The 26158-nt window shown below is 58.1% G+C and overlaps 8 protein-coding genes across 8 annotated transcripts; all 8 read left to right on the top strand.

Annotated features, from left to right (window-relative positions):
* Nucleotides 1-2453: 2453 nt before the first annotated feature.
* LBRM_11_0860 (putative zinc finger domain protein) lies at nucleotides 2454-4022 on the top strand (the record flags this gene model as incomplete). The annotated part of the gene is made up of 1 exon (XM_001562969.1): nucleotides 2454-4022. The coding sequence occupies one exon, from the start codon at nucleotides 2454-2456 to the stop codon at nucleotides 4020-4022; it is 1569 nt and encodes a 522-aa protein (XP_001563019.1).
* A 2682-nt stretch (nucleotides 4023-6704) lies between these two features.
* On the top strand, nucleotides 6705-8036 carry LBRM_11_0870 (putative zinc finger domain protein; the record flags this gene model as incomplete). The annotated part of the gene is made up of 1 exon (XM_001562970.1): nucleotides 6705-8036. One exon carries the CDS (start codon nucleotides 6705-6707, stop codon nucleotides 8034-8036), a length of 1332 nt encoding a protein of 443 aa, XP_001563020.1.
* A 2368-nt stretch (nucleotides 8037-10404) lies between these two features.
* On the top strand, nucleotides 10405-11844 carry LBRM_11_0880 (putative lanosterol 14-alpha-demethylase; the record flags this gene model as incomplete). The annotated part of the gene is made up of 1 exon (XM_001562971.1): nucleotides 10405-11844. One exon carries the CDS (start codon nucleotides 10405-10407, stop codon nucleotides 11842-11844), a length of 1440 nt encoding a protein of 479 aa, XP_001563021.1.
* Nucleotides 11845-14922: 3078 nt separating this feature from the next.
* Nucleotides 14923-15366, top strand: LBRM_11_0890 (putative 60S ribosomal protein L28; the record flags this gene model as incomplete). Its single annotated transcript, XM_001562972.1, has 1 exon — nucleotides 14923-15366. The coding sequence occupies one exon, from the start codon at nucleotides 14923-14925 to the stop codon at nucleotides 15364-15366; it is 444 nt and encodes a 147-aa protein (XP_001563022.1).
* A 1083-nt stretch (nucleotides 15367-16449) lies between these two features.
* On the top strand, nucleotides 16450-17433 carry LBRM_11_0900 (conserved hypothetical protein; the record flags this gene model as incomplete). The annotated part of the gene is made up of 1 exon (XM_001562973.1): nucleotides 16450-17433. The coding sequence occupies one exon, from the start codon at nucleotides 16450-16452 to the stop codon at nucleotides 17431-17433; it is 984 nt and encodes a 327-aa protein (XP_001563023.1).
* Nucleotides 17434-18510: 1077 nt separating this feature from the next.
* Nucleotides 18511-18876, top strand: LBRM_11_0910 (putative 60S ribosomal protein L28; the record flags this gene model as incomplete). Its single annotated transcript, XM_001562974.1, has 1 exon — nucleotides 18511-18876. The coding sequence occupies one exon, from the start codon at nucleotides 18511-18513 to the stop codon at nucleotides 18874-18876; it is 366 nt and encodes a 121-aa protein (XP_001563024.1).
* Nucleotides 18877-20140: 1264 nt separating this feature from the next.
* Nucleotides 20141-23605, top strand: LBRM_11_0920 (putative protein transport protein Sec31; the record flags this gene model as incomplete). Its single annotated transcript, XM_001562975.2, has 1 exon — nucleotides 20141-23605. One exon carries the CDS (start codon nucleotides 20141-20143, stop codon nucleotides 23603-23605), a length of 3465 nt encoding a protein of 1154 aa, XP_001563025.2.
* A 1670-nt stretch (nucleotides 23606-25275) lies between these two features.
* LBRM_11_0930 (putative eukaryotic release factor 3) lies at nucleotides 25276-26158 on the top strand (the record flags this gene model as incomplete). Its single annotated transcript, XM_001562976.1, has 1 exon — nucleotides 25276-26158. A coding segment is annotated over one exon (883 nt), but the record flags the coding sequence as incomplete, so codon positions are not given.

The following is a 26158-nucleotide window of genomic DNA, read 5'->3' on the forward strand; positions in this document are numbered from 1 at the left end:
TCACCGCTAGGGGCGGCCTGTGCCACCTGTGATGTCATCAAAGCCCACGGCATCGTCGGTGTTTTTAGCACCAGCTGCATTGCTAACCAGCGTTTGGATCGGGTAGGATAGCGGCGAACCTCTCTTGTGGTTTACTTGCAACCACCGAAGACAGATGTTTCGCTCACCGCTCATTCAAGGCATGTCCGTCACGATGAGTGCCAGCGATGCAGAGAGTCATGCGGTCGTCGTCATGTCCAATACGTCTTATGAACTCGAGTGGCAGCGGCAATACTCACACCGGTGTCTCCGCCGGCGTCTCGGGAGCACAGCGCCTCCACACTAGCGGACGTCTCCCCGGCTTCGATGGCGTTTTCCTCGCCGAAGATCTCTTCCATGGCGGCCCGGTCGCATCCCAACAGCCATCCGTCGCCGCGCCTTACGTTCGAGCAACCTGGAGCAATGCTGCCCCCCCGGCTGAAAGCGGAGAGAGGCAGCGCTAACGTTACCACTCACCCACAGCAGCGTCACACGAAGCGCAGCTGGCAGTTGTTGCATCAGTAGACATAACACCTACGCGGTGCAGCGACGCACCAGTTCTTCAGCTGAGGACTCGATTAGCAACAACCACAGTGATGTATCCGCATAGGCGGCGGCCTCTACAGCGTGCCTGCGTGTATTCCCGCGCGCCCTCGTATTGCTCATCTTAAAGGGTGCAAGCGCGAAGAGTTTCCCTTTTTTTCTTAACCTCTGCCTGTGCCGTCTGCGGCACGCCGATGCTTCTGTGCTACCGACCTCTTCACAGCCGTAGCGCCAGTAGCGAAAGGTAAATTGTGCGGTGGGGAGCTAAGCACGATGGGATGAAGACAAGATGGGAGGGGAGGGGGGAAGGAGGAGGAGGCTCTTATTAGGAAAATAGTAGTGTAGAGCTCTAGTCGCGGATGGGCCGCTCGCTAGTCGAAGGCGTGTACAGGATGCGATGTGCAGTGACGGAGGGGGGGATGAAGGCAGAGGAGAGTGAATGACGAATGGCCTGTACTACGGAGGTACATCCTCGACTCCCTTTTCTAGGGCGGAGCGATACGTTTCCCATTCACCCACTCACACGTACTGCGGAGGTACACACGCCGACCTCCCGTGCCTGATGAATTCCACTTCACTTCTCGCGGGCCCCTCCCTTTCCCTCCCCCTCGCGCATGCACATGGCCCATACGTAATCGTCAACGAATTCGGACTTTACTTGCCCACCCGCTCGCCTTTTCATTCCCTTCTTTTTGATCCCCTCCCTCTCTCTCCCTCCCTCTCTCTCTCTCTCTCTCGCCAATGTGTAGTTCACAGTCTTCCCTGCATGCGAGGCAGAAGGCCTAGCAGAGGGTCCACCACAGAGTAGCAGACCCCCCCCCCCCCCCCCACGCGCCCAGCCGCCCCCCTTGACTCTTTCCTCCTGCACCCCCTTCTATTCTGAACTCATCATTCATATAAGTCATCACACCCGCCTCCACATCTTTTCACCTGTTGTGTTCTCTCACTCGCAGCGCAACACAAAGAGAATTCGCAAGAGCGAACAAGCAGCAACTACCGCATTCACCGATCGCTCGTGGCGCTGCTGCACGGGGAGAGAGAGGTACGCACCTGCCTCCTCTCTCTCTTCACCTTTCATCGATCCTCTCTTTCTTCCCGCTCGTATGCTGATCAACTCTCTGTTCTGTGTGACTTCATCTATTGCTGAACTAGGCTTTCACTTGTCGTTAGTGTGGCCTACCTGACTAGCCCCCTTTTCCTTTTCATCGTGTGAGCGTGTGCGTTCTACGCTGCTTTCGCTCCTGCGTCTTCTCTCTTCTTTGGTTACCCTCTTTGGGTAGAGTGCGCGCTGCTGTACTTGGTGCTGTGTTGGGCGTGTGCTTCTCTTCTATTACTGTTCTTTATTTCATCTTTGCCTCCTTTAGGGGGTTTCTCACTGCGGGTGCGTGCGTGCCTGCGCGGAATCAGCGCAGACAATCTTTCTCTTGCTCCTTCTATCATCGTGCTTCGTTACCCTCTGCGTCTTGCGGGGAGTGCGGTGGTCGCTTTCGCCCGTCTCTCTGTCCCTCCCTCCTCGTAGCGCCTTTTTTTCCCTTTTCGCTGTTCGTCGCCTCCTCCTCTCCACCATCACCTGTGTGTCGTCGAGAATGAGCGCATCAGAGGATCAGTCGCCGCCATTTCCAACCCCTGAGCACTTGCCGCACCAGGTGAGCCCGTCGACAGGGGCACACGCCGTCGTGCCTGCGCTTGATCCCCCAGAGAACCATACGTCTAGGAGACGACGACATTCTCACCACGACGGTAGTGCCTCACACGCTCTGGCTGCATCATCGCACAGGCACAGGCACAGGCACAGGCACAAGTCAAGGTCGCGGAGCTACTGTGCGACTACAGCATCCGGCGAAGACAAGGAGGTCCCTTCGAAGGAGACAGGCGTTGCTAATGAGGCACTAATGATGGAGGACTACGACGGCAAGACAGATCGAGAGTGCCTCGACAGTACGGTAGCCACACTGAGTCCGCCGGCCGGCAACGGCGGTTCCCTCCAACCGAGCCCGATGCAGTCGTCTCCGCCTCAATGTGGCCCAGCTGTTCTCACCCCTGCCAGCGCCGCTGCGGAGGTGGCGTACGCTTCGGGGGTAATAGGGCTGCCGTCCCACGCGCCCAACAGTACTGCTGCGCAGGCTTGCAGCGCAGGGCTAACCCACGCCTCTATGACGCATACCGGAGGTCAGGCCCTCAGTTCCATCCCTGCGTCAGGCCCTGAGAAGCCGATCTCTAATCTTGGTGAGTACGGCAAGGGACCTGTGTGGCCGCTAATCGCCGCTGCAGCGTCATCGGAGTCGTTTCCTGAAACATTGGACATTTTTAGCCCCGCATCCGCGCGGGAGGCAAATTTCGAGGTAGCGAAACAGTCGTGGAGGCGTGGGGGTGGCAACCATCTTCCCTTCCAGACTTCTGTAGCTGTACCAGCTGGCGTAGACGTCGGCGAGGGCAACATGTCTCGCCTGCCGTGCGTGAATCTGGGCCCCACCGATGCGGATCGCCCCATCGCGGAGGAAATGGAAGTGGCAGAGAAGCACCGGTACAGTGACGAGCGTGATGACGCCTTTCCCATGGCAGGCAGTTATTTGGATGTTGGTGCTGAGCACATACATGGAGGCGATCTGCATTGCGGCATGGAAGGCGCTGGTGAGGCTTGGGAGAGCGACGACCGGGTCGAGGACGACCCCAAGATTTCTCGCTCAGCGGAGCCCTGCTGCTCACTGTGCGTGGATGTTAGAAAAGACCCTGACATTTGGCGTCGCAGTCAACCACGTCGCCACGCGTTCGAGCGCCCGCTGCACTCAATGCAGGTTATGGCGTTTGTCTTTGAGCTGCTGCTGATTGGCCTTTTCTGGTCGAGCGTCTTCGCGGGGTACATCTTGCTCTACACCCAGGACAATCAGGACTGCATGGCTGAGCTGGTCACCTTTGCTCTCCTCGTGCTTGCCGGGACGATATGGCTCTACGGGTCCCTCATATTGATCTCCTTCAGGGACTGTGCAGACCGCAGCAACACGGGTGAGCTCTGCGTGTTCTGCCGGCGCTGCACGCGCTTGAGCTCGAAGCACTGCAAGGCGTGTAACAAGTGTGTGGAGGGATTCGACCACCACTGCAAGTGGCTGAACATGTGTGTCGGCGACAAGAACTACCAACTCTTCTTCTCTTTTGTCTCCGCTGCCGTCTGCGTGAGTCTGGCGGGCTTTGCGGGCGGTATGACGTACTTAGCGAAGTGGTGGCATGTGCTGGCGAAGAATCACAACGCGTACTTCCGCGTGGGCCCGATTGTAATGTGCGTGCTGATCGCCATAGGCGTTGGGCCGATGATTCACCTGCTCCTCTTTCACACTTACCTCTGCATTATTGGCAAGACGACGTACCAACACATTGTTGACAAGCGGGAGCGTGTCGTGCAGTTCCCCAGTGGCGAAACCGAGGGGCGGACTCGCAGGAAGCGACGGCGATTGTGCTGTTGTTGAGCAGGCCGCTGAGAAGTGCGCGTCCCCCTCTCCCCCTTCCTTCCCCTTCCTTTTTTTTTTTTGCTCCAAGAAAACAAAAGAACGTCATCTCCAGTGATACTGCCATCGGGCGCTTTCTGCTTCTCTCTTCCGCGCTCTTACGGCGTTGTTGCGCGCGCATGCATTCTCTCTCTCTCTCTCTCTCTCTCCTACTGACGAGTTGCGAGGCCTATGTGTGTGGGTGTGTGTGTGTGTGCTGGACTGCACACGTGTTTCGCTGATCTACGCACGTCTCCTTCTCTTTTACAGCCCCCCCTCTTCCTCTCCTCGTTCTCTCCCAAGAGCGTGTTGAGGATAGAGCAAAAGAGGATGGCAGTGCTTCGATGAGAAGGCGTCGCTGTGCTGAACGTTTGATTTATTTGTGCCCACCTTTTCTTTTTCTCTCCCCTGCCCCCCCCCCCCCTCTGTTGGGGCTTGTTGACCACCCGCTCAGCTTCACCTGCGTTGCTCATCCTATATCTCCTCCCTTTCGTCTCCAACTCGTTCTCCCTTTACTCCTTTTCTTTTGCATAATTTTTTGTGCTTTGTGTGCCCGGTTCGCGTGGAATTGTGAAGGTGCTGACGTGCATGTTGAGGCAAATTTCTGTATGTGCTTGGGTGTAGTGCTTGTGCTTATGGTGCTTCTCTTCACTGCCCTATCCTGCTCTTCCTTCTTCTCTTTCACCTCCTGCGTTGTGTGCGCAGATTGCCAATAGTCAGTAGAAACAGCAGCGGTGTTGTGGCCGTCTTCCTCCTTTCCTTTCGTCGGTAGCTGTCTCTTCCACGTTGCTCTATTTTTCTCTGTCCTTTTCGCGCTGTTACACACTCTCCACCTCTCTCCGCTCTTGCCGCACAGAGAGCTAGACACGCGCTCGCGCATCCATTCCCTCTCTCTCTCTCTTTCTTTCCCGCATTAGAACCTCTTCCTCTTGCTCCTCTTCCTCTTCTTCCTCCTCCTCCCTTCTCTTGTTGCTTCGTATTTATTTCTCTGTTCGCTTCGCTTCTTGTGTCTTACGTGCGCACTCTTTGCTCCCTTGTAGCTGTCGCACCATCACGCCGCTGCTGCCGTGTTTTCTCGTTAGTTGGGGTGCTACAGGCGTGTGCCCCTGTGTGTGTGTGTGTGTGTGTCTTCCCGAGAGCTGTGCTTGATGGTGAGCTGTTCGAACCTTCGTTCTCTTCACTTCCATGCTTATTTTCTTTGCCCGCGTGGTCCTCTCCAGCTTAGCATCTCTTCGGATAGCACGGCGGAAGAGCGTTGCTTTATTGGTGCGTTGGTTTGCACATGGGTGAGCATGTGTAATGCCCTGGTGCTTTTCTTTCCTTGTATTTGTGCGTCTCTCTTGTTTGCTCTTGCGCGCTCGTTTGCTCGCTCCTGCTAGCGATTTGTGCGCCGGTGAGCGCTGGTGGTGCTCGACTGAAGGGTCCCAGCAGATGGCCCCTCGCTGTCCCTCTCTCTCTCTCTCCCCTCCGTCTGCATGTACAGCTTTCTTTCCTTCTAAAAAATGGTTCCCCTTTTCTTGGTGGTGGTGGTGGTGGGATGGGGGGAGGGAGGCCTGTTTGAGCTGGCGTGACGACTGCGGTGCTCCATTGTAGCATATCAGGAAATTCGTTGAGCGGCACAGCGTCGACCTCAGCGGGTTTGTGCAGTTCTTCGCAGCGCCTGCGCGGGTGCGTCAGAATGCTGCTGGCATTTGAGCACCGGCATTCATAATCATGTTATACTACACCCATATGCCCACACCGTGGTGCGCTTGTCTCTTTACGCACCTCTGCACAGAGAATGAAGCCCATCCTAAAGGGCAACACCCATAAAAAGCACGAAGATTACTCAACCCTGCAGCGTGTGCTTCAGTCGCCCATGATGCTTCTCTACAGAGGAAAACACCAGCTTATCCAATGACCCGAACACTAACACGTGCTGTGAGACACGGTCGCCGAAGAGGAGGATGCGAGGGCGTGGGGTGGGTGTAGACAAGCGAGATCCAGGGGGCCATGCGCGTGCAAGTCACCGTCGCCACAGGGAAAACGAGCTCAAGGGAGTTCCCACTGCCTCAGCATCCCCTTTTCTCTACCCCCCCTTCCCCTTCCCCTCCCCCCCCCGTTTCACGCTCCATATGCTGCAGGTGGCCATGCGAGTATACCGAAGTGCGAGCTCTTCGGTTTCTTATCTGGCCTTGTCATGCGAGCGGCGAAGAGGTGCTTTTCCCATTAGCGCCATAGTGAAAGCGTGCATGCACATGCAAAGATATTATGTCTGCGATGCTGTCAGCTGTCGTTGGTGTTCGCCGTAGTGGTTTCCTTGTAGCATAGCCCTCCTCCCTCCCTCCGCGTATCTCGACCGAGCGCTTCCTTTCCACTGAATCCGCTTGCCTCCTTCTCTGTTTATCCACGCTCTTCCTCTTCTGTACAGTGTGCTCATTTTACCCACTAGGGCAGCGGACCCACCGCATCGGCACACCCACACACCAGCCTGCAGGCGCTTGTTTCGACCAGGATCATTAGACATCTTGAGAGGTACTCCCCCTCCCCTAACTACCACCTGCCCATCTGCGCTTTTCTTGTCTCTACTTGCCGTGTAGCTTCCAGAGGCACATCATGAGTGCCGCTGGAATTCAAGTACCCGTCCCTGGCACAGCAGCGGCCGACACGGCTGTCGCGCCTACCATGCTCATGACACTTCACTCTCCAGCTGAGGTCGCCGACAGCCCGTTACCGATCCACCACGTGCAGCAACACCTCCTCGGCGCCCATGGCAGCTCGCCGTACGGGTCACCACCCAAAGACGCCGCACAACAAAGGTCTTTGTCTGCAAGAGGTGATCACGCTCCACAAGCCTCGCTGGTGGCCAACAAGCTCGGCTCTGCATCTGTCTGTGAGGGGGAGGGTGTTGAGGCGGAGACAGTCGCGCTTGCAGAAGTACAGCAGCGCGGCCCGTCTCCCACGGAAGCCGGTGCAAGCGATGCGTTGCTGAAGTGCGTTGGCCTCGGCGCCGTGGATTCCGAGCGTAACGTGGATGAAGAGATAGACGCGAAGGGTGGAAGCAAGCGCGACGAGGCAAGTGGCAGTGGCAGCAGAGATGAAATTGCCTTCGCACTGAGCGGCATGCATGATGCTTGTGTCGTGGCAAACGTGCTGGCACCGCCGTCAGAGAGGTTTGCTGTCGGAAGGAATGTGGTGTCGAGCAACCACGGCGCCGCTGATGGCATTGATGGCTTTGAGTCTCGCTCCGATCAGCCACTGACCTCCTGCTGCGTGGACCGGCGCTGTTACCCTGACAGCTGGCGACAGACTCGGCCGCGGCGCCACGCGTTCGAGCGCCCGCTGCACTCCTATCAGATTGCAGGCCAGATTTACTGCCTGGTGATAGTTATATTATTTTGGTCTAGCGTGTTTTCGGCCTACGTGCTGCTCTACACCCAGGACAATCAGGACTGCATGGCTGAGCTGGTCACCTTTGCTTTCCTCGTGCTTGCCGGGACGATATGGCTCTACGGGTCCCTCATATTGATCTCCTTCAGGGACTGTGCAGACCGCAGCAACACGGGTGAGCTCTGCGTGTTCTGCCGGCGCTGCACGCGCTTGAGCTCGAAGCACTGCAAGGCGTGTAACAAGTGTGTGGAGGGATTCGACCACCACTGCAAGTGGCTGAACATGTGTGTCGGGAGGAACAACTATACCCTGTTTTTCTGCTTCGTGAGCGGATGTGTCTTCAGCAACTTCGCGACCCTTGCCAGTGTCATCTGCTTGCTCGTGCGATGGTGGCATATGCTGGCGAAGAATCACAACGCGTACTTCCGAGTGGGCCCGATTGTGCTCTGCTTCGGGGTCCTTGTTAGCCTCGGCCCCATTGTGTATTTGCTCGGATTTCACGTCTACTTGCATCTTATCCTGAAGACGACGACGTACCAGCACATGGTGGGCAAGCGTGAGGAGACCTTCCAGATCCTTGTCGAGAAGGAGCCCCAAAAGACGCAGAAAAGGTGTTTCTGCTGCTAGAGTGCCGAGGACAATAGCCGCCGCGATTCCTCTCGGGGCTGCCATGCCACGCGGACGAATGACCTGGCCTTTCGCCATGCGCTCCTGCACGTGCATGACTGTGTGCTCCAGCCGCGTGTCTTCACTACACATTACTCCCTTTTCTCTTCTCTCTTGATGTGCATATGTGCCTCAACTTTCTTTTCGTTTCTCTCTTGTGCGCTACTGCGGTGGAGCTATCCTTGCTGCTGTGGCCTACTGTGCACAGCGCCCTCTTTTCTCTGTGACTCACGCATGGATATGCGTGTCTGTGATACTGGACTGCCCTTTTGACTCCTCCCTCTTTTTGCTTTCCATCTTGTTGCTGCCGCTGCGCTTATTGTTGTTTGGCCTGTCGAGACGCAGTCTCTCCTCTAGTTGGGGCCACCTCGGGACTTTTCTTCTTCGTCTCAGTTTTTTTTTATTCCCTGGCTCACCCTTTCACCACTGTAGCGGCCGCTGTTTCGGTCTGCTCATGTCGTTGTAATCCTCCGACGGTGTGCGTGCGCACGTCTGTAGGCGAACGTGTGGGGCGAACAGCCCCTGCGTCTCTCACTCTCTTTTCTGGCGCTCGCTTGTATGGTGTTTTGTTTTGACCGGATTTTCTTTGTTTGTAGCTTCACATCCTTCCCACTGTTGCCCTCTTTATCTGCGCTTGCCCTCTCCTTCCCTCCTTATTCTCTACCCCTGTCGTCCTCCATCCTCTCTTTCCCTCAACCGGAGCGCTGTGCCGTTTCTCTCTTACGCTTGCTTGACTTGAGTCTGTTCTCGTGTTTTTTTTTTTTCTCCTCACCTTCTCGCGCAGAGTCGCGTAGGCAAAACGTGTGCTCATAGCTCAGACGGTGCGATTTTACCCTCTTGCTCTGCTCCTCGCTTCTGTCTTAGTCGACCGATGGTGCGGAGGCTGTCTTTCTGCACTCTCCGTCTGGGCTCCTCTTCGCCCGCAATCGTTTGTCTTTTTCTTCCTGCGCTGCGATATGTATAGGAGCCCTGCTGGTGGCGAGGGAGCACACCGCAGTGCGTGGGTATCCCAGGGCCCAGCACCTACAGCGTGGGGAGGCCAGAGCGATGTGGCGCTTTTGATGCCGGCGGCCCGGCCCTGGCTGGCGTGGCATCGTCGCGGCGGGCAGCAGCGAACCCGCTTGTGCCACCCATGTGATGCGCGCAGTGCCAGCGCGGCTCGAACGCATCCCCCACCGGGCCCTCGCGACCTACCGGTGTAGGGAGCCTACCCACCACCCCGAGGGACGCCCCTCAGGTGGCGGCCGGCGTGGTGGGAGCGGCTGTGAGGCGGGCGGATAGAGTTTGAGGCAGGGGCTGTGCTCCGATGGCTGAGCGGGCGCACTGCTGTGGCGCGCGTCTCTGGCGCTGCTGCGCACCACACAATCGGACTGGTGGCAGCATGAGCGTGCTGATGTAGAAAGTTGACTCGCTTTCGCTGTTTCACATTGTTTTGTCAGCAATTCTCCCCGGCAACACCGTCGCTAGCTGGCAGCTTGTACAAGGCCAAGTGTTATACACGGGCAAGAACGAAAAAGCAAAGAAGAGAGCAGAGGGCGGCGCTGGTGTCGCTGATGTGGATGGAGGCCTTTTTGTGTATGCCTGCAAGGGGAAGACCTACGCGTACATTGCACGCACGAGCCTCTCTCCCCCCTTACGGTTTTCTATGTGAGTTGGGCTCCCATCTACTGATTTCCTGAAGAGAGGGATCTCTTGGTGGAAGGGCTGGTGCCCCATGTCCCCTCCCCTTCCTCTCCTCTTCATATCCACGCTCTGCACTTGTGTTGTTTCCCTCTACACCCGCTACTGTCCACTCTCCACCCCTGTAACCTCTGTGTTCTACGTTCCAACCAACGTGCGTGTGCACTCAACCTTTTCTTCCTCCCCTATCCCCCTCGTTCTGTGTGTGACGCCCTCTTCAGATTCTGCCACCACTGCGTAGGTCGCAAATTTCATAGCTTTTTCATCATAGCCTCTCTTCGTTTTGGCCAGTGCTCTGTCGTTCTCTTTTCTCGGTGTCTCCTCTCTTTCGCTTTCTTCTCTCCACTGCCCCCTCCGCGTCTTTTCCTCTTTCCTCGTGTGTGTGTGTGTGTGTGTGCCATGCGGTTAACCTCTCATCTTCGCTGACTGTCTTTCTCTGCTGCCCTCTCTCTCTACTTGCCGTACACAGGCGTGCACTGGTGGTCACGTGAGAGAGGAAAGGTGCCCGGCATCCATACACGCATCTGCATCCAGCACGTCTCGCACCCCCCGAGGTCGCACGCCGGGATAGTTGTCTCTTCTCTCTTTCCTTATTGGATCCTATCGTGGACCACAAGCAAAAAAGTAAAGCAACAGACGTCTCGCCATCATGATCGGCGAGCTCCTTCTTCTCCTGGCTGCCGGTCTGGCGCTATACGGCTGGTACTTTTGCCAGTCCTTCAACACGACCCGCGCGACGGACCCCCCAGTCGTTCGCTGTACTACGCCGTTTGTTGGCCACATCCTTCAATTTGGCAAGGACCCGCTGGGCTTTATGCTGAACGCGAAGAGGAAGTACGGCGGCATATTCACCATGAACGTCTGCGGCAATCGCATCACTATCGTCGGCGACGTTCACCAGCACAGCAAATTTTTCACACCGCGTAACGAAATTCTCTCCCCGCGTGAGGTCTACAGTTTCATGGTGCCCGTCTTTGGAGAGGGCGTCGCCTACGCCGCGCCGTACCCGCGCATGCGCGAGCAGCTCAACTTCCTGGCAGAGGAGCTGACTGTGGCTAAGTTCCAGAACTTTGCTCCTTCGATACAGCACGAGGTGCGCAAGTTTATGAAGGCGAACTGGGACAAGGACGAAGGCGAGATCAACATCCTCGAGGACTGCAGCGCTATGATCATTAACACCGCCTGCCAGTGTCTCTTCGGCGAAGACCTGCGCAAGCGCCTCGACGCGCGCCAGTTTGCACAGCTGCTGGCCAGGATGGAGAGTTGCCTCATTCCTGCCGCTGTCTTCCTTCCGTGGATCCTGAAGCTGCCGCTGCCTCAGTCCTACCGCTGCCGCGATGCCCGCGCTGAGCTGCAGGACGTCCTCAGTGAGATCATCATCGCTCGCGAGAAGGAGGAGGCCCAGAAGGACAACAGCACGTCTGACCTACTCGCTGGTCTGCTCGGTGCCGTGTACCGCGACGGCACCCGCATGTCCCAGCACGAGGTCTGCGGCATGATTGTTGCCGCCATGTTTGCTGGCCAGCACACCTCTACCATCACCACTACTTGGTCCCTGCTGCATCTGATGGACCCTCGCAACAAGAAGCACCTCATGAAGCTGCACGAAGAGATTGACGAGTTCCCAGCGCAGCTGAACTACGACAACGTCATGGAGGAGATGCCGTTTGCGGAGAAGTGCGCGCGCGAGTCCATCCGCCGCGACCCGCCGCTGGTTATGCTGATGCGCAAGGTACTGAAGCCAGTTCAGGTAGGCAAGTACGTGGTGCCGGAGGGCGACATCATTGCCTGTTCGCCGCTTCTCTCACACCAGGATGAGGAGGCGTTCCCCAATCCGCGTGAGTGGAATCCAGAGCGTAACATGAAGCTTGTCGACGGCGCCTTCTGCGGCTTTGGTGCTGGTGTGCACAAGTGCATCGGCGAGAAATTTGGCCTCTTGCAGGTCAAGACGGTGCTGGCGACGGTGCTGCGTGAATACGACTTTGAGCTCCTCGGCTCTCTGCCGGAGCCGAACTACCACACCATGGTGGTGGGTCCGACGGCCAGCCAGTGCCGCGTCAAGTACATCAAGAAGAAGGCGACTGCTTAGAGGAGGGCGCAGCTCGGCAAAGCACGCGAACGAAAGAAAAGAAAGAGAAATAGTGTGAGGGCACGTGCGTGGGTGTAGGCGTCTCGGTGCTGAGCTCTGCGTGAACCCGACGGCGTTCTCCCCCTTCTCTCTCTCTCGTTGCTTTGAGTGTTTGTTTTCTTCTACCCACCTCACCTCTGCGCCTATGTGCGTGTGGGCTCTTCTGTTCTCTCCCTCCTTCTCTCGTTCGTCTCGCGTCGTTTGCTGCTCCTCTGTCTAGCTTGACATGAACGACCACAACGAGGGAAAGCAGAAAAGGTCAGCTGCGACGATATGCACGCTGGAGGTACGTGCCTAATGAGGCACGTGTACACGTATGGCGTATGCATGGCTCGCAGTCCCCTGGCGGCAAAACACGCGTGTATTTACGCGTGCGCTGCAGGTGAGCGCGCGCACGCGTCCTTTTGATGTTTCACTTTTGCTTTGTTGCGGGCTCGGGTCTATTTCTCTGTGAAAAGGGCCAGGCTGCCGGGACAACACACACACACACAGCGGAAGAGAACGAAAGCGCGTGAGTGAAAGGCGAGACAAAGCGAGGAGAAGGGAAGGGGGGGGGAGGTACGGGCTGTGGCTGGCGCAGTGCACGCTTGTACCGGGACACGCACGGACCAGGTGAGCATGCGCGCTGTACAAGGGAAAAGGGCGTAACAGTAAAGAAAGGGAGGTAACGATGTTGAACGGGGTGGAGAGCAGAGATCAGCAATAGAGGTGGTGAGAGAAGCAGCCGTTAGAGGGAAGGGAGAAAGAGCTCATGCGGAGAGGTTGAGCTTGAGAGCAGCGATGTGAATGCAGTTGCATGTGTCTGCGTCTTTCTGTCTCTCTCTCTGTGTGCATGTGAGGCGTGTGAGCAGCACCAGGTTGCAGCGCCACTGAAAAGAGGACAAGAGCGACGGTGGTGCCTCCCCTCCTCCAACAGCACCCGCACAACTAAGTGCGCGTAGGAGGAGCAAACAAGAAGCCAGAAATGGAAAAGAGGGAAACAAAGCTGAGCAATGAGCCGACACACCCTCGCTTCTCATTTCTCTGCTGCCTGCGAAGTCTTTTATGAGTGGAAGATGAGGAGGGGAAGAGGGAGGGAGAGGCCCGGGCTCAAGATATGTGCCATGGAGCGAGATAACGAGAGACGAAGCGGCGCGTAGCGTTGCCAGTCTGCAAAACAGCGCACACACACGAAGGCCTGCTGTTCCGCGGATGTTGCCAATATACGACGCGGCACACGCGCCGCAGAGGCGTCTAATGTGTGACACACTCGCTGTGGGGCACGCCCGAAAGCCACACCGGTAGGGCGACGGTGGAGTTTTATTTGTGCCTTTCTTTTCCGCCTTTATTTTCTATGTGTATTCCCCTGCCTCAGTCAAGTCGTTCAGAGCGGAGAGTAGCGAAGTGGAAAGAAGAGATTGACGGTGAGAAGACATCATTCATTGTCTCCCTCACTGCGGCTCTTTTCTTGTTCTTTGTGACCTAGCGACTGTGCATCCCCAACGAGCTCTTCTCGCACGCCACAAGTGTGTCTGTACATATCGGTGGGCCTTTGTGGCGCCGATGGCGTGCAGGGCAGCTCCCCGCTTCCTGGGCACTCTCGCTGATTCTCGCGCGCGTTCCCCTTAACATATACTTTTCTCCATTTTTTTCTAGTTTGTTTGCAAAGCCGGTGTTGCTGACCTGTCGCTCTCTGGTTCTTATGCTTACCTTAGACCTTATCTGGAGTCTGATGCGTGTATGTGTGCGACAGTGCGAATGCGGGATTTCATCGTCGTCTTGCGAATACCTCTCGTTGGCCTTTTCTTCTCCTCCTCCGCTCTCCCTCTCCTGTTGTCTCTCATGCTTATGGGGAACAAGTGCGATACGCATCCCCGCTGCTCCGCTCTCTCTCCCTCTCGTTTTCCTACTGCTCCCCTGTCGTTGTGTGTGTTGGCATTTTAGATTGGCAGCGCACTTTCATCCCCATCCCTCTCTTCGTGGATGGGGGCGTTTGGCTCTTTTCTTCGCTCCCCTGGACAGCGACGTCTGCGCGTGGGTGCAGGTGGGGCCGACTTCCCTCTGCCCCCCCCCCCTCTTACCTGTAGGCCCTTCCTTCTCTCCTCCTTTCTCGCTTCCTTTTTTTTTGTGTTTTTTTTTTTTTTGTTTTCCCCTTTCGCTTGCGCGCGCCCTCCCCCCCCCCCTTCCCCCTCCGGTACTCCCGCGTCCGCCTTGTTGCTCTTCCTACCTTTTGTTGCGCGTACATGTGGGAAGAAGGAGCGAGAGCGAAGCAGCGGCCCGTTGTTGCAGCGGTCGAGTACGGCGTAGGCCAGTCGTAGAGCAACAGAGAGGGAAAGAGGCGTAGCGAGAAGTGCGCGCGGTGGTGAAGGAGATCATCGAAGGTGGTCTTGGGCTTTCCCCCCTCTTCTCATCCCCTCTCTCTGTTCTCGCCTCCTCGCCACTCGCCTACGCTTCTTCTTTATAGTGGTCTACACTACCGAAAGGGGGGGGGCGGAGAAAAAGGCTGCGAGGACATCACCACGTGCTAAATCGAGCTTATTTCGGCACTGCGCTTGATGGTCAAAATTTCCTTGTCCCTCGTGGCTCCCGTTGTTGAGGGAATCAGTCTCTCTCTCTCTCTCTCTCTTTTTGTGTGTTTTCGCTTGGAAACGATATATATATATATATGCGCGGAGAGCAAGAGAACAATGGCGGATTCGAGGGCGAACCTAGCATCTACGTTGCTCTGATGCGCCACCATCTTCTCCACCTTGAGACCCCGCTCACTTCACTACACTGTCTGGCGCAGGCGCTTGTCCCCTGGTAGCGGTGGAACCCCCTTCGCCACGGAGACTTACCTGTGCTGTTCCTCGCTGTTTCGCGTGTTTCTCTCAGCCGCCTTACTCCTCTCACCTTGTTCTCTTTCCTGTGCTCCTCTCTTGCGCCTCACGTGTGCTGCGCTCGCGCGCCTCTATGCGCCACTCCCACCTGCGTCGCACTCCTGCTCCGTGCACCCCTCACTCTCTTTCATCCCCTCCGTCGCCCCCTCCCGCCGCGCGATGACAGAACTGCGTACGAATCATGTCGCACTCTGCCGATCTCCAGTGGATCCTGGTCCGCCAGAGCAGCCGCTTCCTGCAGAAGCGCGGCGGCATCCGCATGAGCAACGACCCGTTTAACAACAACGGCAGCTGGACGAAGCGCCAGTCTGGCTTCCTGAACGGGAAGGCCGCTGTTGTGAAGCCGGCGAAGGCTGGCATGATCTGCGTGACGGTGAAGGATGGCAGCAACAACAACAAGCCGAGGCTGGCGTACAAGAAGGTTGTGCAGGCTGCTGGCGTGAAGGCGTCTGACGTGAGCCGCGCCGTGGCTGCTGTGCGGCCGGACCTCGCGAGTGTGGCGTTCCGCCGCGCGCGCCGGATGGCCCGCATTGCGAGTCGCACGACGAAGGTTGCTGCTGCGCGCAAGGCCCGCTCCGAGAAGATCAGGTTCTCGCGCAAGTGCGTGCGTGCGAAGCGCAACTAGGCTGCGAGACGACAAGAGATTCGTTTGCGTTCTTTCTTCCCTCTCTTCGGATTGTGGCATTGTTTTCCTTTCTCGTTTCCCTTTTCGCGCAACGCGCTTTGCATCCCCGCCGCTGCGCTCGTGCACGGCATCGCCAGCTCGTTTCGGTGACGGAGACGCTCGCAAGGTGAGCTGAGTAACTAACAGAGGGTTGGCAAAGCCCCAAAAGTAATCAGATGCATCGCCAACGATGCGCGTATGAGGCCCGAGGTATCGAACCACTCTTTTCTTCTCGGGTTTCTTATATCTGTATGTATATATAGTTGTGTGTAGGTATACGCGACCATGCACTCACTGGCCTGTTGCGTCTCGCGTAGCTCCTGCTCGTTTCCATGAGTACGCCAGTTGTGTGCTGTTATGTACGTCAGCGGAGGCTCCCCTCTCGCACTTCTGCACCATTTCTTCTTCTCCTGCTCTGGGGTCTTTCCTATCGCTGCTTCTTGCGTTCACCCCGCATGCCCGCTGCGCTCCGCACTGGGTGACTCACGGCTTGTGAGGTCTGTATAACTGCTTGACACAGCCTGCCGTGATCTCTTGCGTGTGGTGGACGAGTCACTACCTCTTTGCTGTTTCTTTTCTTTTGCCTCCCCACTTCACCTCGTGTTCCGCTTTTTCAGGAGTTGCCGGTTGTTCGAGGTCCAACTTCACGCGGACTCGAGGGAGTGGCGCTGGTGGGCCATACAACGGAGGTGGTGTACACACACACACCCACACACGCACACGCACACAAACACACACACGCACGTATACACGGAGGCGTGGGCGCACTGCCATTTTAGGCGATATCCCAGGTGAGCAGGCAAAGGATTTGACCGGGGCTTCTTTTTTTTTTTTTTACTTAGGCCGTGTCGTCCGTGTGTCGCTTGCTTACTTGCTGTGTTGCCTAACACTTGCGCTGCTACTCTGCTCAACAGTGTACATGTAAAGCATTAGGACGCGCTCCTACAGCCCCGATACGCGCCAGGTCAGCAAACACAACCCCAGGCAGTACTCTTCTCTCTACGCGTGTGTGCCTTTCTCTTTCTCACTTACGCATCATCGTTGATGTCTCTCATCTTTGTGGATGCGTACGGGCTAGCACTGAAGGCGCTGGACCCCGCCGCGTGGGAGCTGTTTTGCGCACTGGAGGATCGCATTCTTCACTCGACTGCTTATCTACTCAGCCATGCGGAGCTGACTGCCTTGCGCCCAGCAGTAACGGATAGCACAGCGACTGTATCCCCTACTGCTGCTTTATGCGTGCAGCCGTCTGTGCAATCTGTTGTGCGCGACGCGGACGCGATGGGTACAGCGCTGGTGGCTTCTCATGTACTTCAGTATCTGCGCGGGACGCTCCAAGCAGGGATTCTCCACACATTTACGCAGAAATTGGATGCATCAGCGACGCTGGCCTCCGCACAACTCGCGAAAGATTTGTCTCGTGTGCGCCAGCAGGTCCTCTCAGCTCAGTCGTCCTCTTCGTCTCCGTGCTATCCTGGGCTCGTACTCACGGAGCTGAGTGCTTTTTGTCAAAGCATCCTGGTGTTGTCAGCGCTGTGGATGAGCACAAAATTTTGGGCAACGCTATCTGAAAGCTCCACGCTGAGCGGCCTCGTCGCGTGCTTCCTCCGTCTCTCCATGCCACCGAGCAAGGATCGAGTCGTAGACGTCTCGGACCTCGAAGGCGACTTCCTAGAGCCAAGAACAAGCGATGCGCTGGGGACGTGTACAGGTGGCGCTCTGGACGCCGTTCCGATGGAGCAGGCGAACGTGGATGCACTGTGCCTCGCCTCCACCCCACCGTCGTCGCCCTTGGCTCCTGTTCCGCAAGAGCATCGCTCATGCGCGGAGATGTCCAGCATACGAATAGGGTCCGCTGGTGGGCGTGAGGGCGGCGCTGACGGCTACGACCCCATATCGTCCGATCTCCTGACACACCTGATGTGCCTCGACAACGGGGTTGCGGAGGTGGCAGAGTCGCTGGCAAGGGCCGTCGAGGACACCGAGATTATTTTACTCCGGTGCAGTGGGTACACGATTCCAATCTGAGGGTTTTTCCTCCCCCTTTGACCGTTGGCCAGTGATGGGCGACATGGGTGGGGGTGGTGCTTTGTGCGTGGCAGTGGACTGATGACTGGCAGTCCGCTCTCCTTACGCGGAGCAGTGACGACCACCTCGCCGGTCCTCTTTGCCGGAGAATGCAGTCTACTGTTCAGTTCAAGGAGTTCTGCGAACAGTCACCGCTGATGCGCGACTGAAGGATGCACGACGTTGCTTCAACAAGTGGTTTGGTCTTTGGTGAAAGAGCCCCGTCTGCAGAACACGGGACACGCGTGCGTTAAGCAGACTGACTACACGAAGTGAGGTGTGTGATGGTGCTGAGAAGAATGTTGACCGGACTATAGTCCCTTTCTCTTTCCTCTTGCTCGCTTGAAAGCACGCATAGGCGCGAGCATAAGCAGCGGGGCGACTACATCACACTCTAATTCAAACTTGCACCTTGTTTCCTGATCAGCAGATGCGCATAAACAACAACAACCGGCAGGCAAAGGGAGAGAGGAACAGCGCGCAATATTGTTTCGTACGACGATGCTGCTCTTGTGACGGTGCTCGGTAACTCGTCGTACCCCTCACGCTCACTTTTCCCTCCCCCTCTCTTTGCCCTGCGACTGTTCTGCCAGCGACTCTGACCACACAACCCTGTACGTGCGCGCCTGCATATGGCCACTGCTCGCGCAGAGGGATACGTGCGCCGAATGAAGATCTCGGAGCAGCGCAAATCTGGGTGTCACTCTGCACGCCTGGTTGGCCGCCCAATGGAGGACCATTTTGCTGGCTCGATGCCCTTCGTGTTTCTCTCAGCCGCCTTACTCCTCTCACCTTGTTCTCTTTCCTGTGCTCCTCTCTTGCGCCTCACGTGTGCTGCGCTCGCGCGCCTCTATGCGCCACTCCCACCTGCGTCGCACTCCTGCTCCGTGCACCCCTCACTCTCTTTCATCCCCTCCGTCGCCCCCTCCCGCCGCGCGATGACAGAACTGCGTACGAATCATGTCGCACTCTGCCGATCTCCAGTGGATCCTGGTCCGCCAGAGCAGCCGCTTCCTGCAGAAGCGCGGCGGCATCCGCATGAGCAACGACCCGTTTAACAACAACGGCAGCTGGACGAAGCGCCAGTCTGGCTTCCTGAACGGGAAGGCCGCTGTTGTGAAGCCGGCGAAGGCTGGCATGATCTGCGTGACGGTGAAGGATGGCAGCAACAACAACAAGCCGAGGCTGGCGTACAAGAAGGTTGTGCAGGCTGCTGGCGTGAAGGCGTCTGACGTGAGCCGCGCCGTGGCTGCTGTGCGGCCGGACCTCGCGAGTGTGGCGTTCCGCCGCGCGCGCCGGATGGCCCGCATTGCGAGTCGCACGACGAAGGTTGCTGCTGCGCGCAAGGCCCGCTCCGAGAAGATCAGGTTCTCGCGCAAGTGCGTGCGTGCGAAGCGCAACTAGGCTGCGAGACGACAAGAGATTCGTTTGCGTTCTTTCTTCCCTCTCTTCGGATTGTGGCATTGTTTTCCTTTCTCGTTTCCCTTTTCGCGCAACGCGCTTTGCATCCCCGCCGCTGCGCTCGTGCACGGCATCGCCAGCTCGTTTCGGTGACGGAGACGCTCGCAAGGTGAGTGGAAGCAAACAGGCTGACCAACAAGCAAATAAAAAGAAACCCGAGGAACACAGTGCCCAGTGGTGTGGACCCCTTCCTGTAGAGAGTGCAGGCTGCCTTGGAGTCATGTGAAAGATGAGGAAGGGTCATCCTGCGCGTTCCTGGGCGTTACTGACGCCGCTTCTCGACCCAAGCTTCTCGCTTCTCTATGCACAAACTTCCTCGTGGGTGCTACGTAGCTGCTGTGGGTGATGAGCGAGGGTGGGTGATGCATGGGCATCTCCTGTGGTTGGCAGTTGACTCCTCTACGCGACGCTCTATGGTAGTCCCTGACGTGAAGTTCGGAGGGCTGGGTTGTGGAGAAGGGATCACTTGGCGTGTTCTGTGATTCAGCCAACTCATGCTTCTGTTGAACTTGCATCGAAGTGACCCTGCACTCCCATACTAACAGCTACCCACCATGTCTTGGCAGTTTACATCGCACTCTTCTCTCTTTGCCTCTCTATTTCTCATGTTATATATATATTTTTTCTCCTTTTTTTTTTTTGGATTTCCAACCGTCGTTCTACACCAACGGACCACGTCTATCCGCTCGTCGTGGCGTGTAACACACCACCGCCTAACGCGCACGCACGCACGCACCAATTTACTCACACGCGCATATATATATATATATATATATATGTGTGTGTGTGTGTCTCCCACTGGTGCGCTTTGATTCTTCTTAGCATCTGCGCCGTCACTGTCGCAGGGGTTTTTTCTTTGTGGGCGACTGTCCTCCTCTGCACGTTTTTCTTTCTCGTTTCGTTCATCTCTACCGTTTTTTTCCCCTTTCTCCTTTCTTGTTGTTTGCAGGCTCCTCTGCTTGCCCCCCCCCCCCCCCCTCCCCCTCCCTCCGCGTGCCTTTGTGCGCGTATTTCTCATCGCTCGGCTTCCCTCCCCTTCCCGGTCGTCGTGCCCGCGTTGTTGCCGTTGTCGCTGCGGGATTGACGCTCGCTATTTTCTCCTTTTGCTTCTTAGCGTGTCATTCAAGCGCCGAGCAGTCGGCTGGAGCACCGACAAATTCGCACCCACGCACCGGTGGACACGTACCCTCTCTGCGGAAGACCCATAATGAGACTGAAGAACACGGCGCTGTGCTGCGCGTTCGCGTGGTCACCAGCGGTGCTGGGCAACCCACCTCTTCTCGCCACCGCGTCGTACAGCGGATCCATGGATGAGAACTTCAGCACCGACGCCTTTCTTGAGATCCGCCTCGTGGATGTGAAGGTGACGGACGAGACGGAGCTGCCTGTCGTCGGGCGTGTGCGGCTGCCGGATCGTGTGCATCGTGTTGACTGGTCGCCGTACGCCGGGCCACAGGGCATCATTGGTGTCTCGTGCGGCAACGGGTGTGTATACATCTTCTCTGCTGCGGAAGTGCTTGCCGCCGGCCCGAGCGGTGGCAGTGAGGAGGTGAGTGATCGCCCGCGTGGATTGCTGTGGATGGTGCATGAGCACGCGGGGTCGGCTGTGCGAGGCTTCCACTTCAACCCATCGAAGCCGCACTTCTTCGCCACCGGCGCTGACGACGGCGTCTGGCGTGTGTGGACGCTGCAGGATGGCGCCACCGGCGGCGTGTGTGCGCCGACAAGGATATCGGTTATTTCGAACGTGCCGAACAGCGGCGCCATTGTTCACCTCCAGTGGCACCCAAAGTACGCCCACATCTTTGCCACTGCCACGGTGAACGGTGTAGTGAACGTGTGGAACCTGAAGATGGCTACTCGCGTGACGGCGCTGAACGTGTCCAAGGCGTCACACAAGGGGCAGATCACCGCCATTGCGTGGAACCCGACGGCTGCGACGCAGCTCGTTGTGGGACTGGACGACGGACATCCAGTGTTGCAGGTGTGGGACCTTCGCACGGGGGTTGTACCGCTGCGTGAAATGGCCGGACATACGCGTGGCATTACCGGCCTCGCTTGGAGCGAGCAGGAGTCGTCGATGGTGGCATCTTGCGGCGGTGATGGCCGTACCATGTGGTGGGACCCAAACACGGGCAGGAAACTCGGGGAGCTACAGCCAGTGGGGGAGTACCTTGTTGACGTGCAGTGGTGCCCGGTGCTGCCAGCCGTCATCGCGACGTCATCCTTTACCCCGCTTCTATGCGTGTCGACGGCCCAGGACGTCTCCAGCAGCGGCAGTGACAAGCTCGGGACGGTGCCCAAGTGGCTCAGCAAACCGTGCGGTGCCTCGGTCAACATGTCCCTCGTGGTTGCCTCCCTTGCCCTTGGGACAGACCATGAAGTTGTGCTGTCGAGCCTGAACGGCGCTCCAATGAGCCCGAAGACGACGGAGGACCAGCGAATGTTTGAGCAGCTTTCCCAGTTTCCGAGCGGGTCGGCAGAGCGGACGCAGTGGCTGAGTGACACCCACCATGAGCTTCTCGCCGCCTTCTCCAGCGCGCAGAACTCGCGCCAGCCCATCCTTGACTTCCTCAACAAGGGCGTCACCTCCACGAAAAGCGGCGCCGGCCCCGGTTTCGGAAAGCTGGGCGAGGACGACGACGACCCCTTCACCGCCATCTCGCACGAGAGCCAGAAGAGTTACGAAGACCGCACCTCGGAGCTCATCGTGAGCGGTAAGATCGAGGAGGCCGTGGACCTATGCATGGACGAGCGCTGCTTCGACGACGCCTTTGCAGTCGCGTTCCTCAGCGGTGGGGAGATGGTGCGCAAAGTGCACCAGCGCTACATTGCGCATGTCACCGCTACAAACCCGAAAAAGCGGCATGTGCTTTACGCTGGAGCCATCGCCTCCGGTGATTTCCGTGGGCTTATTCAAGCCAATGTGCCGTGGAAGGAGGTGCTGTCAGCGATTGTGGCGTTCGTCATGGGTGACGACTTCGCTGGTGCGTGCAACTTGCTTGGCGACGCGCTGCGCGATCAGCAGAACTACGAGGGCGCCTACCACTGTTATGTTTGTGCAAGCAACGTGAATGCTGTGGTGGACCTCTGGCGCCTGGAGAACCGCCCCTCGCGCGAGGTCGTGCAGGATACGATCCTGCTAGAGGAGACCACGCAGCATGCGGCGAGTGGCGAGTACCTGGCGCATTGCATGTGCGACTATGGTGTGAAGCTGCTAACGGATGGGCACCCGAAGGAGGCGGTACAGTACCTGCAGCGTGCCGCCCGCATCGGCGACCACACGGCCACTGTGCTTGTCGATCGAATGAAGTACCTCTTCAATCTTCCCCAGCCTGAGAACGGTCCACCGTACGCACCGGCACCTGTGTCGGACGTGCAGAGCCCAGCGTGTCAAGCGTTCCTGGCCGCCGCCGAAGAGCGACAGAAGCGAGAGCTGCAGGAGCAACAGGCGCAGATCCAGGCACAAGCGATGGCCCTGCATCAACACCAGCAGCAGCAGCATCCCTCGTCGATGCCAAGCCACGGCCCTCCGCAACCACCGGTGCTGCCCCTGCAGTCGCAGTACCACGTGAACCCCATGGCAATGCCAGGGCAACCGCCGCCGCCACAGCCTGGCTATCTGCCGTCTGGTGGCTACACATCGCCCATGGGTGCACCGGCCGTGGCTTCCCGGCCACCGCAGCCGTTACAGCACCCGCCAAGCCTTGCCCACAAATCCAGTCCCTCCGGACCCCCACCACAGCCGGATGGGAGCACGGCTCTGCGACTGCCACTGATGCCTGGTGCCAGTACCACGACTCCGGCCAGCAACATCATGAATGGTGTGTCTGCAGCGGGCCCGCCGATGGTGCCACCGCCTCCGGCTGCCGGTGGTTCACAGGTGGGGATGAGCGTATCTGACAGCAACTCTTTTTTCCCTGGCGCACTACCACCCAGTCGCACGAACCCACTCCCAGCTGCATCGAACGGGGTAATAGGCCAGCCGAAGCCGCGACTTATGCCGCACCCAGTCTCCTCTTACTCATCGATGCGAGCGCCAATCCCTGGTGCTACCCCCGCTGGCGCTGCTTCTCCTCCGTCGGGACCGCCGCCGTCGTCCGGTGCCATGGCTTCCCTTGCGTCACCGCAGCCCACGTCACTATACAGCATGACAGCCCCACCGACACAGCCTCTAGCGATACAGTCGCCAGCGTACCCAACAGTGGTACCACCACCACCGCAGCAGCGTGCAGATACCATATACTCCGGAGGAGCGCAGCCGATGGCGAAACAGCCGCCCCCGCCGCCTGGCCCTCCGCGACCGGCAATGGGTGGCGCACCACCACCACCACCGCCTCAGCCATCGGCTGCCAGCCCCGGGCACCCTGCTTCCTTGCTTGCCTCCGTGAACCCAGCCCAGTTTGCATCTCCGTTGCACAGCCAGCTAGTGCAGCGTCTTCAGCAGATCATCCCCAGTATCGCAGACCCACGCCGGCGCGCGGTGGTGCAGCAGGCAGCAATGGAGGTGATTCGTCAGCTGCAGCAGGGAATGCTGCCGGAGGAGCTTGTGCAGATGTTAATGCACTTCTGCGCGAACGCTGGTACGCCAAACGCGACACAGATATGGGCGCAAGTGGCGAAGCGGTACGCTGGTGCCATCCAAGCCTTCGCAGCTCTCTGCTATCTGTGAGCAGCGGGCCGCCTCGTCTCCGCTTGCCCGTGACGGCTCTCTCGTTGTCTTTTTCCTCTATCTGTGCCCCTTTTTGTTTTACCTCTCATGTTCGCACCTCGGTATGGAATCGCCGACATGTTTACAGCCCTTGAGGAAGCGGCAGAGCATATCCGCACCGCTGTGTTAGGGAGACGTTCAAAAAATGATTCCTGCGACAAGTATCTGCTTGCAGGACGGGAGGAAGAGGGTAAGCGACTCCGTGACTGCAGAGCCCTTCCTCTGCCATCTCACGGATTCCCCTACCTGGGCTCATTTTATTCCTTTTAGCTCTGACTGCACAGAAGCAGAAGCTCAGAGAAGCCTCTACACGCGCACAAGGCCTCACTTTCCGCACATTTGACTGACGAACAACTGCTCCACCTCGTGTGGCGCTCGTATTGTTCTCCTTGCCACAGGACATGGCGATGCCTTCTCCCTGTCTGCTCCTTTTGGGCTTTCTTGCTAGTTTCTCCCTTCTCCCGCTGCTGCGGGGACTCTGCCCTTCAACATGTGTGTGCGTGCGGGCGTGGACATCACTTCACGCTGTTGTCGGACAGGTTGGTGTACTGAGCGGTGCGTGTCGTGGTGACGCGTGTGTTTTCCTTCTTTTCTATTTTTCGTCTTTGTTGTTTGACGTGCGCGTCCGGCTGCGGGTCGATTGGCCTTTCCGGAGTTGAGGGAGTCCCTCGGGCGCGCGATGAGGCGGGCCGCAGCGGTGGGCGTTTGCTTATCGTTTTTCTCCTTTGTCCACTCAATGTTGTTCGTGGACTTCTCTGCGCTGTGGAGCTCGGCGTGTGGTGTGTGGAGGCGTCTGCGTGTTCCGGTGTACGCGCTGCGGGAGTGGACATGTTGTTTGTGCTGTGGTTTTGTGTCCTCAGCGCGCTGTTGCGTCCGTGCGGGGTGCTGTTTCGCAGCAGCAGACATGGGGTAAAGAGGAAAAGCCCGAGACTAAGCAGCAGCAAGGGTGCGCCATGGCGTGGCAGCCAGCAGGATGTCGTGACAGGCGGTCATCGCGGTGTCATTCGACTGCCTCTGAGGGGGCGGAACCCCTTGCGGCGAGGAGAGGGAGCTGCGCGCGGCTTGTGCCATTCTTTGTGCTGGTGTTTATGATGTACGGGTGCAGGTGCCAGCGCCCGCTTTGCTTGGAGTCGTGCTGCCCCTTTCCTACGCTGCTGCTGCACATTGCGTGGGGGGGGGGGCGGCTGGCACATCCTGCGAATCGTTCTGTAGAGCGGCAGGGGGCTGCGCCGCGCCCTCCTCTGGTCCACTCGCTTTCTCTTCCCCCTCCGCTATTGCTTGAATGGTTATGTGCTCAGGCTTTCTTTCTGTGTGCCTCGTCGGTGTTGATTCCGTAGTCTACCAGCGTTTTCTATCCCTTTCCTCTCCCCTCTCACCGTCTCTGTGCGCGTTGTGTGTGTGTGCAACTCCTCTGGACACCCACACCCACACCCACACACACCAGAGCGAGGACACACTCCTCATATTCCTTGAGTACACCACCACCTCTCCTCCCCAGCACGTGCTCTTGCCTTTACTTTCACACCCCTTTCGTGAGCTAGTAGTGCAAGTGATTCACATCTCATAGCATAACCAGCGAAGAACACGCAGCCCGCAACAGGGACAGCGTACTCCACATTCGCTTGTCGAGGATGTCCTGGCAGCAGCCGACGGGGAGCATCAACCCCAACGCGCCGTCCTACGCCCCCGATGGCAGCGCGTACATAGGCAACTACAACGCCCAAGGGGCCGGTGGCTACTACCCTCCGCCGCCGCCGCAGCAGCAGCAGCAGTATGGCGGTGGCGGCTACTACCCCCAGCAAGGAGGCCAGGGCAGCAACTACCAGGGCTTCTACGGCAACCGAGCTGACTACCAGGGCGACATGTGCAGCCCACAGCAGCAGTGGCAGGGTGGCTCCTACCCCCGCGGTGGCTACGGAGGCCCTCAGCAGCAACGAGGGGGCTACAGGGGCGACAGCAGCTACGGCAACTATCAGCAGGGGAGCGGCTACGGTGGCCAGCAGGAGCAGCGCTACCTGCAGAACGAGGCCTACCAACAGCAGATGCCGCAACAACCGGCACCTCCGCAGCCGCAGCAGAAACAGCAAAGGCCCGCTGCCCCCAACCCAGCGCCGAAGACGTCCGCATCGGATGCCGCAAAGCTGTCTCTGGGCGGCGGCTCCGCGCAGCCGGTCGTGGCGCCCAAGAAGGGCGGCGGAACTCTTTCGCTAGGTAAGAGGAGGCCGGTGACCACGGCGGCGACGGCATCGGAGGATACGGCGCCGCAGTCCTCAGCACCGGCGGTGGCGTCGCCGGTGTCCCCGTCCATGGCCACTGAAGCGAAGCCTGAGAGTGGCGCGGGCCCATCGGCAACGTCTGCGGCTGAGAGCCCGGCGCCGGAGAAGGAGTCGGCTGCTGTGACTCAGACCGAGCGCGCCCCGAAGCCTGCCTCTGCGGCCCCTGCCAAGGAGGCGCCGGCGACAACCAAAAAGGACCGCGCGAAGATGACGCCCGAAGAGCGCGCGAATCGGTCAA

Source organism: Leishmania braziliensis, chromosome 11 (assembly GCF_000002845.2).
Source record: "Leishmania braziliensis MHOM/BR/75/M2904 complete genome, chromosome 11".
NCBI classification, from domain to species: domain Eukaryota; phylum Euglenozoa; class Kinetoplastea; order Trypanosomatida; family Trypanosomatidae; genus Leishmania; species Leishmania braziliensis.